Below are 12,146 nucleotides of genomic sequence, written 5' to 3' on the forward strand. Positions count from 1 at the left end.
GGTGGAGAGGCCGCCCTGGTGCCTGACTGTCCCTCTCCCCGCACCATGGTCTCCTCCTCTGGCTCCCAACCACCCTCAGTCTTTGTCATCCGGCAGGACCGGAGGGGCCTTGCGCTGGGGAAAGAGGTGCTCTCTGCTCTAGGTCCTGGAGAAGTCAGAGCAACCCCCACCCCACCCCCTCACCCCCCACACCCCCACCCCCGTCAGGACAGAGCTGCTGGGAGCCTCAGATTTCTGGCCCCGCCCCTCCCCTCTCTGGATTCCGGAGGGGCCTGGGGACAGATGCGCTGTTTAGAGTTTCTTCAGAGAGGCAGCCAACAAAGACATTCTTTCTATTCCTTGGGCTTCCCTCTCCCCAAATGGGAGATCAGGAGATCAGCGTGGAGACAGCTGCACAGGCAGCCCGTCCCTTGGAAGATCCTGTCCCAGCCTCAGGGAAGCAACAGTCAGGAACTGCCTCCTTCCACTGGCCTTGAAAGGGGCGCCCATGCTGACGTGAGCTGTGAGAGCAGGACTTGGGGCCCTGTGCCAGGAGGGACCCAGTTTTGAATCCTGGCTCTGCCACTTACTGCCTGTTCATTTGGGGTCCCGCCCTTCTGTAACCCTGTTGCCTCATCTCCAATGTGGGATAAACATCCCTCCTTTCTAGGGCTGTTGTTGGGACTGGATGAGTTGATGTGCATAATAGCTTCCATTATGGTATCTGGCAAATTCCTCGGGAATTACCAGCCCCCTTCTCTGCCCTAGAGTGGGGGTCAGATGACTTTCTGTACTCAGCACAGACTAATGTAGGGGTATGTGGGTGTGATGTGACTTCTAGCCCCCAGGAGCCCCAGTTCTGGAAAATTCTCTCTTTTTTTTCAACCCAAGTTTTCTTGCAGTTGGGGATCTTGAGGCTTTCTGCTGTTGCATGCCTAGGCCTTGTCATAATCCAGTAAACCAGGGCATGGAGGTAGATAGGACTGGTGAATGAGACAGAGAGAGAGAGACGGGCAGAGAGACGGAGAGCCTTCCTACTGTAATGAGCTCCCTGGAAGACAGGAAGAGAAAGGGTCAAAACTTCACCGTCCTGAAATTCTCCTGTTCTCTCCTGTTCGGAAAGGCAGGGAGCTATTGGCCACTGTTCTCCCAGTGCCAGGCGTGCTGGAAGCCCTGGATCTCTAGGAGGGAGGAAGCAGGCAGTGCAGGAACCACAAGGGCACCTCTCACCTTTAAGAATTCCCACCCCGTTTGCAACGTGTGTGTTGTGTCTCGGTCCAAGCCTCAACTGGCCACGTGAGCTCCGGGAAGCGCTTTTATCTTCTGGAGTTCTTGGTTTCTTCATCTCAAGAATGTGACTAATAATCCACTGCTTGCGGGACTGGCCTGAGGATCCAAAAGAGGGGTGCCAGGCATGCAGGGGATGCAGAGGAGTGCAATCGCTGCTATGTGGGTCCAGCCAGACTTGGGGACCCCCCACCCCCACCCCTGTGCCATGGCCCCCCACCTGGAGTGATTGCCTTGGTAACAGAGCTCCTGGCTAACTCCTACTTCTCCCTCAGGTTTTAGCTTAGAAATTTTTCCTTCACGGTCTGCCGGCCTCTTAGATGGGGTCTCCCCCATACGCTCTCACAGCATGTGGATTCCCCTTATGGTCTGTATCACGAGTTGTGTGGTGTGGTTGTGTGACTGTTGCACATGTGTTCTCTGTGCCAGACTCGAAGCTCCACGAGGAAAAGGAATATGTCCGTTATATGTCATCTCATCGCCAGTGTGGAACACAGTGCCTAGCCCACGGCACCCAATCAGACTGCCTGCCTCAACCCTTGTTTTCTTTCTCTTTCTTTCTTTCTTTCTCCCTTTCTTTCTCCCTTTCTTTCTTTCTTTCTTTCTCCCTTCCTTCCTTTCTTTCTTTCTTTTTTAAAGGTCTTTAAAATTTATTTGACAGAGACACAGTAAGGGAGAGAACACAAGCAGGGGCGTGGGAGAGGGAGAAGCAGACATCCCACTGAGAGGGGAGCCCGATGTGGGGCTCGATCCCAGGACCCTGGGACCATGACCTGAGCCAAAGGCAGACGCTTAACGACTGAGCCTGACCCTCTTCTGTGTTTCAATCAACACGGACGCCAAGGACCCCCCTATTGCATCCCCATTGTCCAACATCTCCTTATAAGGAGAAGGGTGACATCTCTCCTCACTTCATAATTCAAGGAACAAGTCAGCTGCATCACAGCTGGCCTTCTTCCCGTCTCCCATCACAGCAAGCTCGCCCAGACGCCAAGGTTGCAGGTAATGGTTCTATTTATTTATTTCTCTTTGCGCAAGGCTGCCCTCTGGTGGTTAACCGTGGAAGAGAGCACGGCCAGGAAGGAATCCTGCGGGCTGCTGGAGCCGCGCTCCAAGGCTGTCCAGTAAGCCAGGGACAGGTGAGCGCTACAAAGAGGGCATCCAGATGAAGATTCCTGTTAGTCTCCGTCCTTATGAATGGCTCCCTCCAAATCTAGCAGGAAACCCCTGGCCTAGGAAGAGCGAGAAAAGAAAGTCCCACAGAAACCCCATCCTACCCCCAGTGGGTAAAATAGTCTGCTTTCTCCTCCATGGTGTGCTGGCAAATGCTTAACAACCAGCTTTGTCTCTCTCTCTCTGAAAGAATCCCAGAGCGTAGCATGTACTGATGTCTGTGGTGTAAATACTCTCACCATGACCAAGTTCAATCGGCCAATGTGATGTCTCTGAGTGTCGCTGGGAAGAGATGAGCACCAGGGGCAGGTCATTGCAGAGTATGTCATAGACATAAGCTCAAGAACATGGTTACGAGCAAAATATAGTAAACTAATTGGAAAGGAATGAGTTTGAGTATTTATTACATTTAGTTTCAATGTAATGTATTTAAATGCGAGCTTATAATTTAATAAAAGCTGTGTTTAACGAGCTGCTTGCAAAAATCCTACACTTGATCTTAGCCAAAAGGCCGAGAATCAATACAGCTTATAAAATTCTGGAAAATGTAATAATTGGTGCTGCGAGCCTAGTAGTAAGAGCCGGCTAAAGCATGCCACTGCTTCTCCCTCTTCCTCCTTCTTTTTCTCCCCTTCCTCTTCCTCTTCCATGACTTCCCGCCATTCCGTGTAGGTAGGAGGGATGGGGACTACCGGAGCTTAGCTGCAGACGCTGATCTTCTCTGAGTCAGGAGCCATAAGGTGTTAAGGAAAGAGGATGAGAAATGCAAATTTGGCTACTGAAGGACATTTATGCACACGAGTGTGTGTGTGCATATGTGTGTGCATGTGTTTCTGTGTGTGTCTGTGTATATCGATTGTGTATACGTATGTCTCTGCGTGGGTGTGTGTGCGTGCATGCATATAGAAGGTGGCTGGAGGGAGTAGGGGTGAGTTTTGCAACTGGTTCCTGGCTGAATGGAAGACCACCGTGTGGGGGCAGTTCGTGCTTTGGGAGGCGGGGAGGGTTCCTCGCCGCGTGTGCGGAGCAGGCGAGCTAGCAGCAGCGGCCAATGGGGAGCCGAGGCAAGCAGAAGTAGGCGCTGGGGAAGAGGCCCAGGTTGATGGGATTGCCGTCCAGGCGGATGTCCTCCAGCCGCCTCCGGCTGTGTCTGTGCTCCTCAGTGTCACAGAAGGCGTCGCTCTGCATGGTCTCTATCATGTTATTCTAGAAAGAGCACACAGACAGCTGCTACGCCTCTGCCTAGAGAGGGCCCTCAGGCAGCACCGAAGGCGGATCCGTCAGCTTTCCCTGGCAGCTCCCTTCCTGAGGCTGGGGAAACTGAGGCACAGAAGGCCAGGCCGTGCAGCCAGGGGCGAGGGGAGGTGGCCCATGGAGGATGGACGGAGAGTGAGGGGAGAGAGTTAGAGGGGTGAGGCAGGAGGATGAGACAGAGGGGAAGGGAAGGCAGGGAAGGAACGAGCAGTCTGCTGAGATGGGATGAAGGACATGGGGGGACAGGAAGCATTTTCAGGAGAAGGAAAGGAAGGCAGTCACCCCTAGTCTGTGGACAATGGCCTGGGCAAGACCTCTGATCCCTGTCTCTGGTGAGCAGTCAGTGAAGGAGATGCCCACCACTGCCTAAGGAGGCTCCCAGTTACCTGACCTCCGTGCCCTGGGCCCCAGTCCACGTTCTTGCCCTTGGGGTGCGGCTTACCTGCAAGTGCAGCGAGCGCAGGCTCAGAGGCAGAGGCCCGGGGATGGAGCCCAGAAGGTTGTCAGCCAGGTAGAGGAACTGCAGCTTCTCTAGCCCCTGGAGAGGAGATAAAGGGCACGGGAGGCTGGCAGATGTTCTTGGATCCGGCAGGGATGGGCGCCTGATGTCACCCCATTCATTTACGAGGGTCTCCTGAGCCTCAGCCGCAGACCAGGCTCGGCATTGGGGTGCTGCAAGGGATGCCCAGCCTCTCGGGAGCTCACGGGCACCAACTCCTACTGGACGTGGAAGGATTGGGGCTGCATTGAGGCCTGGCACCTGGGGGAGCCTATAGGGCTGGTCAGCTGGTAACGAGGAGCAGGTGAGGGGTGGGCAAGGGGCAGGGAGGGGGTGGGAGGGTGGGACGCTTTCAGTCCAGACTTAACTTTTCTGCCATCAGAAAGGGATTTTCCCAAACGAAAAGTCTCCAATGCTAAACCCGGGATGGCTGTGAAGAGCATGTTCCGGAGCTAGCCAGAGCCACGGAACGAGAGCCACGGGCACGCGAGGCAAACTAGGTCTGCGCGTGTGAAACAGCGGCCAGGCGGGGGGCGGTCGGGTCCACACCGCTCTTCGTTTCCGCACCGGAACCACTCCTAGAGCTCGGCCCAATTTGTGCCGGGGGGAGGTTAGCCCTTTCCATCAGAACCGGCCAGCCAGCGAGCAATCAGACTGTCTCCCATAAGTATTTGCTCACAGAAGGACAACGGTTAGTCAGTTAGTGGCGGGTTTTGGAAATAAATATTTCTGTAGAGTTTGGGCTGAGGCCAGCATTATGTAAAGTCCCATGCAAGCCCGTGTTTTTGGGGAGCAGAAGCTGCGGGTGCAGACAGGTGAGTGGAAGGATGCTCGGAGAGAAGCCAAGAGACCGCATGCCGGGGAGACAGAGAAGAAGAGCTGCTGACCTTGACTTCCAACACCACCTGCCCCCCCATTTCCAGTAACGAGGCCTGAATTTCCTTTTCCTGGAGGTTCTTGGCTAGCACATTGTTAAACACCCTTTCTTTCTCTTTTTAAATAGTAAGGACTTTTATTTATTTATTTATTTTTAAACATTTAAAAAAAAATTATTTGACAGAGAGAGATCACAAGTAGGCAGAGAGGCAGGCAGAGAGAGAGGAGGAAGCAGGCTCCCCACACAGCGGAAAGCCTGATGTGGGGCTCGATCCCAGGACCCTGGGATCATGACCTGAGCTGAAGGCAGAGGTTTTAACCCACTGAGCCACCCAGGCGCCCCTAAACGCCCTTTCTTGCGTCAGAAGCAGTCTCTTGCAGCAGCAACAACAAAAAGTTTAATACAATAATGGGAACAGATGAAGAAAATGGGGTTTGATTATTAGACGTAGGACAGGGTTGGAGCAGGGCTGTCCCATGAGGGCATGGGTGTGTGTGTGTGTGTGTGTGTGTGTGTGTGGCCGTGGGCAGGGGTGGCAGCAGAGAGACGGTGGGTTACAGGCCCTGGCTCACCCTGAAGGCTCCAGGCTGTATCCCCGAGCTCTGGAGCCGGTTCTGGCGGACGTCCAGGACCTCGAGGCTGGCTGGCAGTGCGGGCAGAGCCCCCAGCTGGTTTTCCGGAAGGATTAGATCCTGCAGCTCCGGCAGCAGCTGGAGGGCGTCGTCATCAATGGAGGAGATAGAATTGCTGGAAAGGTCGATCCGCTTCAGTTTAGCTGTGGGGTGTGGGGGAGAACACAGAGAGACGCCGGACCTACCATCTTTCCTCGCCCTCGCTGGACCCACCTGGACCCCGCTCTATCCCTTTTAAGATAGGGAAGGCCAGTCTGTTCTCCACCTGTATGAAGTCCAAGCCAGGAGAAATAACGTCATAAACCAGGACCCCAGGGGAAAACCCTCAGATTCTGCAATGCTCTCTCCTGGAGTTCTGCCCTGTGGGGCGGCTGCCCACCTCGGAGGGGTTCGGTAGAAGGTAAGACTCGACAGGCCCACCAATGCCTGGACCCATTCCACCACCACCCCTCACCCCCACCCCTGGCCCCTTCACCACTGGTTTACACAAAAGGTTGCTGTGACCCTGAGGGCTCTGGGAATTAGTGGCAGGATCTGGATGAGAGCCCTGGTCTCCTAGCAGGGGCAGGGTATAAGGCATAAAGGAGCAAAACACACAACAAACCACAGTTAGGCAAATCGCGTCAGGGCCGTGGGGCTGAGTTATCCTGGTCTGTCCAGAGACCGGGAGGGCACAGAGCTACAGCGGCTTGGAATCTGAAAATGTAGGCTTGATCCTATCTTCCCTTTTTCAGCTTTCCAGAGCTTTGGGGAGTGCAGATGAAGACAGGACACTTTTATTATCCAAAATCTTCAAGGGAGGGGAGTAGAAACGCTTGGGGTTATTGCCATTGGGTAGCTGCGGAGACTCAAAGCTACCGGGGAAAGGCTAACTCACATAGGACACTGTGTCTGTGACTTTTTGTGGAAGGGGGGCACAAGGCAGGGGGCTGGGGGTTCCGGGGGTTCCCCCTGACAGGCCCGCCCTCGTCTTCTGCCAGAGCATAACATACTCAGCCCTTTGAAGTCTCCGGCTCGGATCTGGTGGATGCGGTTGAAGCGGGCGTACAGGTAAGCGGTTGTCTTGGGAAGAGGAGGGATGCTCTCTAGGTCGGCATCGTCACAGTACACAGAGGAACCAAGGCACACGCAGACCAGACAGGTGGGCAGGCCTGGCCCAGGTGGAAGACAGAACAAAGGGAGACCCTTCTCAGTCCTCCTTTAGCCTCTGGGACCAAGGGTCCTCACTCAGGGAGCGCCTGAGCCATGGCCGGAACGGAATGACACAGTGTGCCCAGGCCGTGCTGGGAGCCACTCCCGGCCTGGCACTCAGCCCCCAACCTAACAGAGGCAGACCCGTTACCAGTTACTACCCAGTCCCGGCCCACAGGTGCTTTTTTCAGGCTCCAGTCCTCTGCAGGTTTTCCTGGGCCTAGGTGGGTGTTTTAGGACATCCACTGATCTCTTTTCCATAAGGCTCCTCTCTGGTCCCCAAAGGCACAATGAAGATGAAATAAAGCCAGAATTAAGTGGACTGGCCAATGGTTACTGACTCTGCCAGCTGCCTTGCGGGGGAGGAGTGAGACATGGCCTGTCGAGCTCCAAGAAGCACAGGAAAGCCACGATGGAGTGGTCAGTGCTTGCCTAGAAATCATTTCCCTACTTAGGGTATCAGCATCCCAGTTTTCTGCTGGGCAACAGCTCTCTCCTGTTCTCATTCCATGGCCAGTGGTCATAAGACATGGGCCAAACTGTTTTTAAAACGTTGGGAGGCTTTCCTGGCTCATTTGACTGAAGAGTGCAGGTGGTTTCCATCACTCGCCATTACAAGGGACAGAGATGATGGGGGACCATCGGTCATCCAACTCAAGGGGGAGGTCGGTTAGCAGTGACACAGCCCCACGAGGAAGAGGCAGCTCTTCTTTGTAGGCAGGGACCAGGTGGGTAGAGCAGAGACGATGTCAGCATCCTTCTTACCCCAAGGCCTTGAATGGCAGATCCAGCTGAGGCCCTTTATGGTCTCTTTAAGCCCGAGATCCTGTAGCTCTGAGAGGTCATGGATTCCTACCGATGCCCCAATACCCTAGATCCACCCAAGGCAAATATCTCAAGAGAACAGGAGCCAGGGACACGCGAGTCAGGAATTAACTGCATCTCGCCTCTGCTCCAGTCCTGATCCCCAGCAGAGTGCCAACCCTCCCTGCCGGATACGCCAGCATCCCAGGCTCCAGGAGGGCGTCAGGGAGGGGAAAGAGCTGCTAAGGGGGAATTTAGAGCCGAAAAGCAGTAGGACTGTTTCATTCGCCCCCGTGCCAAGTGATAGCCACAAAGTTATTTATTCTCCTCGACAGGCTTTTAATTGTCTCTAATCTAATTACCACTCAACCTGGTCCCCTAGTGATGCTATTAATTAAGGTAGGGTAGCTCTGCTAAGCAAGCAGAGGGCTGGCCTTTTTTTCCCCCTTCCTATCCAATTCGTGCATTCACCCAAAAGCTTTAGGGATAGCCAGCCTCTCCCTTTGGGTTTCTTTCCTTCCTTCCGTCCTTCCTTCCTTTTCTGACTGTGCCCATTTCTCCTCCTCTTCCTTACAGTGAGGGCTAGCCCTGCCCTTTCACTCCCTACCCTGACCACACTTCACCGTGGTAGGCCCGGTGCCGGGTCATGGCTGCATGGCCTATGAACTACGTGCCCTGGGACCTGTGACCGTGAACTCACCGTGGCTGCCTGGGGAGTCCAGGAGGCCCAGTGTCGTAAGCCTGTTCATTGGGGGCTTGGAGGAGAGTGTCCTCGGAGTCACTGTGCTCTGAGCAGAACTGACCCTGGTTGGAGGAGCCGGGCTGGTCACTTTGACCTGGGGACAGAGCACACAGCACACAGTAGGCCAGTTTTTGCTTGAGAAGGACTTTACTGTGAACTTGTGAACTCTGGGCCTCAGTGACCCGTTTCAAACTTGCAAAGAGTCACTGTGGGGAAAGGGGGAGGGAGGAAGGCAACTTCCTAAAGTGGGGCTGATGCAGCGTCTTCCTTATACGGAGAAGGGAATGGGCCGGCAGAGGGGAGGTAGGGGGAGCGCAGGGATCCAGCAGGCAGCTGGCGCCCAGCTGGGCCAGATCTAGAATCCACATCTCTGGAGAGCCCAGGCCTGGAGCCCAGGCCAGCACTGACCAACTCACATAGCTACTGGGTGCAGGCTTTGGATCAGCCCCTGCAAAGGCCAGGAAGGGCTGAGAAAGGAGTTCAGGCTCAAAGATAGCCTGAGAGCAGACAGGGTCATGGAGTTTCTTTTCTGCGAGTGTATGAAGACATGGCTGACCCTGTCCCTCCCATAGCGCTATGGATTCTGGTCTGACTTAGGGGCAGGGGGACAGATATAGGACTTTCAAGGGGGGTGAATACCGCCAGGTTTACTACAAATCAACCAAGAAATTGGACTTCTGTTGTCCTCTTTCTTAGTATCATCTAAGCGACAAGTTCCCACAGAGGGACAAGAATCTCTACCTCCTGGAGAAAGAAGGGGAGGCTTGAAAGCCAGGCCCCCGACGCCCAGTGTCTTGTGGGGAGCGCACTGGTCTGCTGTGTGCCCCTTACCTCGGGGAGCTGGTCCCCATAGTCCGTGAGCCCCTCATAGTCGCTCAGGTCAATGACCTCATCGTAGTTGTCCAGGCCCAGGACATAGTTGTCCAGGAGCCCGTAAGCATCGCCTTCCCCAGCCGGATCTCTCCTCTTCCTCCCCTTGCGGAGAGAGGCAGTCCCTGTCCCCAGCAGCGCCAGAGCCAGCAGGCTCAGGAAAGCCATTCGCTTCATGGGGGTCCCCGGGAGGAGGCGGCCACTGAAATGAGGAAGAGACTGAATCACCTCAGAGTCCAGCCCTGGGGAGCGGGCAGGAGGAAGGGCAGCCGTCTGTCTCTTCACAGACTCGCCCCACTTCCCGCCCCCACACTGGAGACTCGTGGTATTCCTGGTACACTAGTGCGTTCGTGGCCTTGGCAAGCCCCTTGAGACTGGGGCTATGTGTGGGGGGGGCTGTGTCTCCTGCCAGCCCCTCCCACCGCCACCCCACTTTAGTGCAGCTTCTACTCACTCACACAGGCGTGTGTAGACACCCGGTGAAGTCTCATTTACTCGTCGCACACAACCACACACACCAAGCACTGCCATTAGTCACTAAGCCAGATTTAGAGAAACTTCGTCATCAAGGAGTCTTGTGCTTTTTAAGAGATTATGCATTCTATCACCCCTTTGCTCAACAGACATTTATGGGGTGTCTATTATGTCCCAGGCACTGGACTTATCCCTGGGGGTGCAGGAAAAAACAGGGCGCACCTAGTGCCTTCAGAGCACATGGGTTTAAAAACGGACATATGACCCAAAAAAGGATGTTGGTTTACAAAATACACCTTCTAAATGCAGCTTTTTAGAAACAAACGACTCCAGAAATGAAAGTGTTCTTTGTAGGTGGTTGTGGCAGTGAGTGTGTCCACATCTAGAGCGTTCCCTAGGTGTCTGCGCACGTGCCCAGGGGATTCTGTACGTGCGTGATGAGCGTGCGAGCCCGTGATGAGCGTGCGAGCCCGTGATGAGCGTGTGTAAGTGTATGCACACGTGCACAGACCGGGGAAGGAGTGTGTGCGGCGTGGGTGTGAGGAACCTGATGCGGCTCCGAAAGTGCAGCCCTCCCCGAAGCCGGCCACGGAAGAGTCGAGAAGGTCCTCCCCCTCTGTCCATTCTCGCTGGGCTAGAGCTAAGCCCTTTGCAGTAGCAAGTACGAGCTCTCCGTCAGAGCCTTCCCCCTCTCCCACCCTCCAGCTTCTCTAGCCCGGAGTCCTTAATTCCCTCCGTTCTCCCCCAGCCCAAGCCAGCCATTGGACTGCACCCTAGCCCCTCATTTCTATACCAAAAGCCCAACAACCCTCAAACCGTGAACCTTACCCCGCGCTTATTCTTGTTGCAGAACCGAACCTCGCAGCTTCCAGAGAAGTGGGGACTCTGGTGGCAAGGTCGTCTGCAGTGGGCCAGGGTTGGGCGGGGAGCTGGCCAAGGGGGCAGGTGACCAGTCAGACTTCTCTTCTTCCTGGTGTCCTGCTGTTCCCCCTCCTCTTTGCTCAGCGGGTCCCCCATCCCGGTCTTCTGTTTGGTGAGAGGGAGTTCTCTCTCTCCTTTCTCTCTCTCTCTCCCCACTGGCTCCACCCCCTCCACCCCTCCCCACCTCCCACCCTCACCTCTCCTCTTTTTCTGTCTGGTGCTTTTCTCTTTTCAGAACCACCTTTGAGAGGGCTGGCAGGTTCTTCTCTCTAAGGGAGCAGGCGACAGGTGACGGAATGCTCAGGACGGACAGGGCTTGCCTCTCTAGTTTTTTTTTTCAGATGGAATCCAAAGATTCAAAGAGGCTGAGTGAAGGCACAGTGACTGCACAGCCACCCACCTCCTGGACCCCAACATGGGACCGTGACTGAACAAAAATCACCAGAGTGAGGTGCTGAAGGCTGGGGCAGGTCCAAGAGAAGGTGAATGGGGGATGAGGTGGGATTCGAAGACCAACTTCAAGTTTCCCAACGATGATGATGATGATGATGGCAATGAGGATATAAGAACTTTTCTCATCTGCTGAGGTTGAGCCCTGATCAGGAACCCCAGAAGCCGTTGGGTGGGATCCTCAGGAGGCTGAGAAGAATCCTCTTCCCCATCCCCCACCAAAGCCGTCCGTGTCAGAGAGATTCTCTTTTCCTCAATGCCGTGTGCCGTGCCCGTGGTGTGAAAGCAGGAGCTGGGTGGGGGGTGGTGGATGCTGTGTGTTTACCTGAGTTCTTCAATGCTGCCCCTTGCTCTCTACTCTGCCTCCCTCACAAGATACTGAATCCTGGCCATGAAGCTCCCTGAAAATCATCTAGTCCAAACAGCTTATCCAACAGACAAGAAACTAGAGGTCCAGCTAGATGCAGTGACTTACCCAAGGTCACACAGAGCCAGGGCCTGGGCCTAGATTTCCTGAGGCTCAGGCAGGCCTGACCATTATCCTTAGTTAATATGACCCTGCCCCTTTTCACCTGATCCCCTCCACCCTGCCCGCCCCAGCTTGGAGATCATGTACCTCAATGCCCTGGAAACAGACGGCCTTGGCAGGACTCATCTCTGTCCTGGCACAGCCGGGGAAGGGGCAGATCGCCAGCCTGGCCCAGGGTACAGTGCGTGGTCTGCCGTGTTCCCGGGCACCAGCTGGTGAGGAGGTGGCATCCCCCAGCAAGGACCTGCTCACCAAAGGGATGCCGGTTCCCATGCCCCTGGCAGCCCACCATCTGGGGAGAGGCACCAACAGGGCCTCTGCCATGGGGAGGGAGAGATAGCCCGGGAGCCAGCAGGATGCCCAAGAAGCAGATGGTACGTTTGGCGCGCTGTCCTCCCCGACTTTCTCTCCACAGCCTGGGCTCTGCAGGCAGAGCCTAACCGTCCCCCCACCCCCGTCCCCCA

At 55.1% G+C, this 12,146-nt stretch overlaps 1 protein-coding gene and 1 pseudogene across 1 annotated transcript; both read right to left on the reverse strand.

The window, feature by feature from the left end:
* Positions 1 to 2,744: 2,744 nt before the first annotated feature.
* OPTC (opticin) lies at positions 2,745 to 11,709 on the reverse strand. The gene is made up of 8 exons (XM_045983186.1): positions 10,901 to 11,709; positions 10,611 to 10,711; positions 9,270 to 9,510; positions 8,397 to 8,532; positions 6,694 to 6,852; positions 5,642 to 5,844; positions 4,136 to 4,231; positions 2,745 to 3,645 (listed from the first exon to the last, which is right to left on the reverse strand). The coding sequence occupies exons 3-8, from the start codon at positions 9,483 to 9,485 to the stop codon at positions 3,475 to 3,477; spliced, it is 981 nt and encodes a 326-aa protein (XP_045839142.1). The 5' UTR covers positions 9,486 to 9,510; positions 10,611 to 10,711; positions 10,901 to 11,709; the 3' UTR covers positions 2,745 to 3,474.
* On the reverse strand, positions 2,838 to 2,962 carry LOC123928571 (annotated as a pseudogene).
* Positions 11,710 to 12,146: the final 437 nt, after the last annotated feature.

The sequence above is a fragment of the Meles meles genome, chromosome 17 (genome assembly GCF_922984935.1).
Source record: "Meles meles chromosome 17, mMelMel3.1 paternal haplotype, whole genome shotgun sequence".
In the NCBI taxonomy this organism is placed as follows: domain Eukaryota; kingdom Metazoa; phylum Chordata; class Mammalia; order Carnivora; family Mustelidae; genus Meles; species Meles meles.

Excerpts from the sequence above, each read along its gene's own strand:
- OPTC (XM_045983186.1), bottom strand. The coding sequence starts at position 9,485 with ATGAAGCGAATGGCTTTCCTGAGCCTGCTGGCTCTGGCGCTGCTGGGG. Across the intron at positions 8,533-9,269 it reads ATGGGGACCAGCTCCCCGAG|GTCAAAGTGACCAGCCCGGC; the intron begins GTAAGGGGCACA and ends CTCTGTCCCCAG. Across the intron at positions 4,232-5,641 it reads TACAGCCTGGAGCCTTCAGG|GGGCTAGAGAAGCTGCAGTT; the intron begins GTGAGCCAGGGC and ends TCTCCTCTCCAG.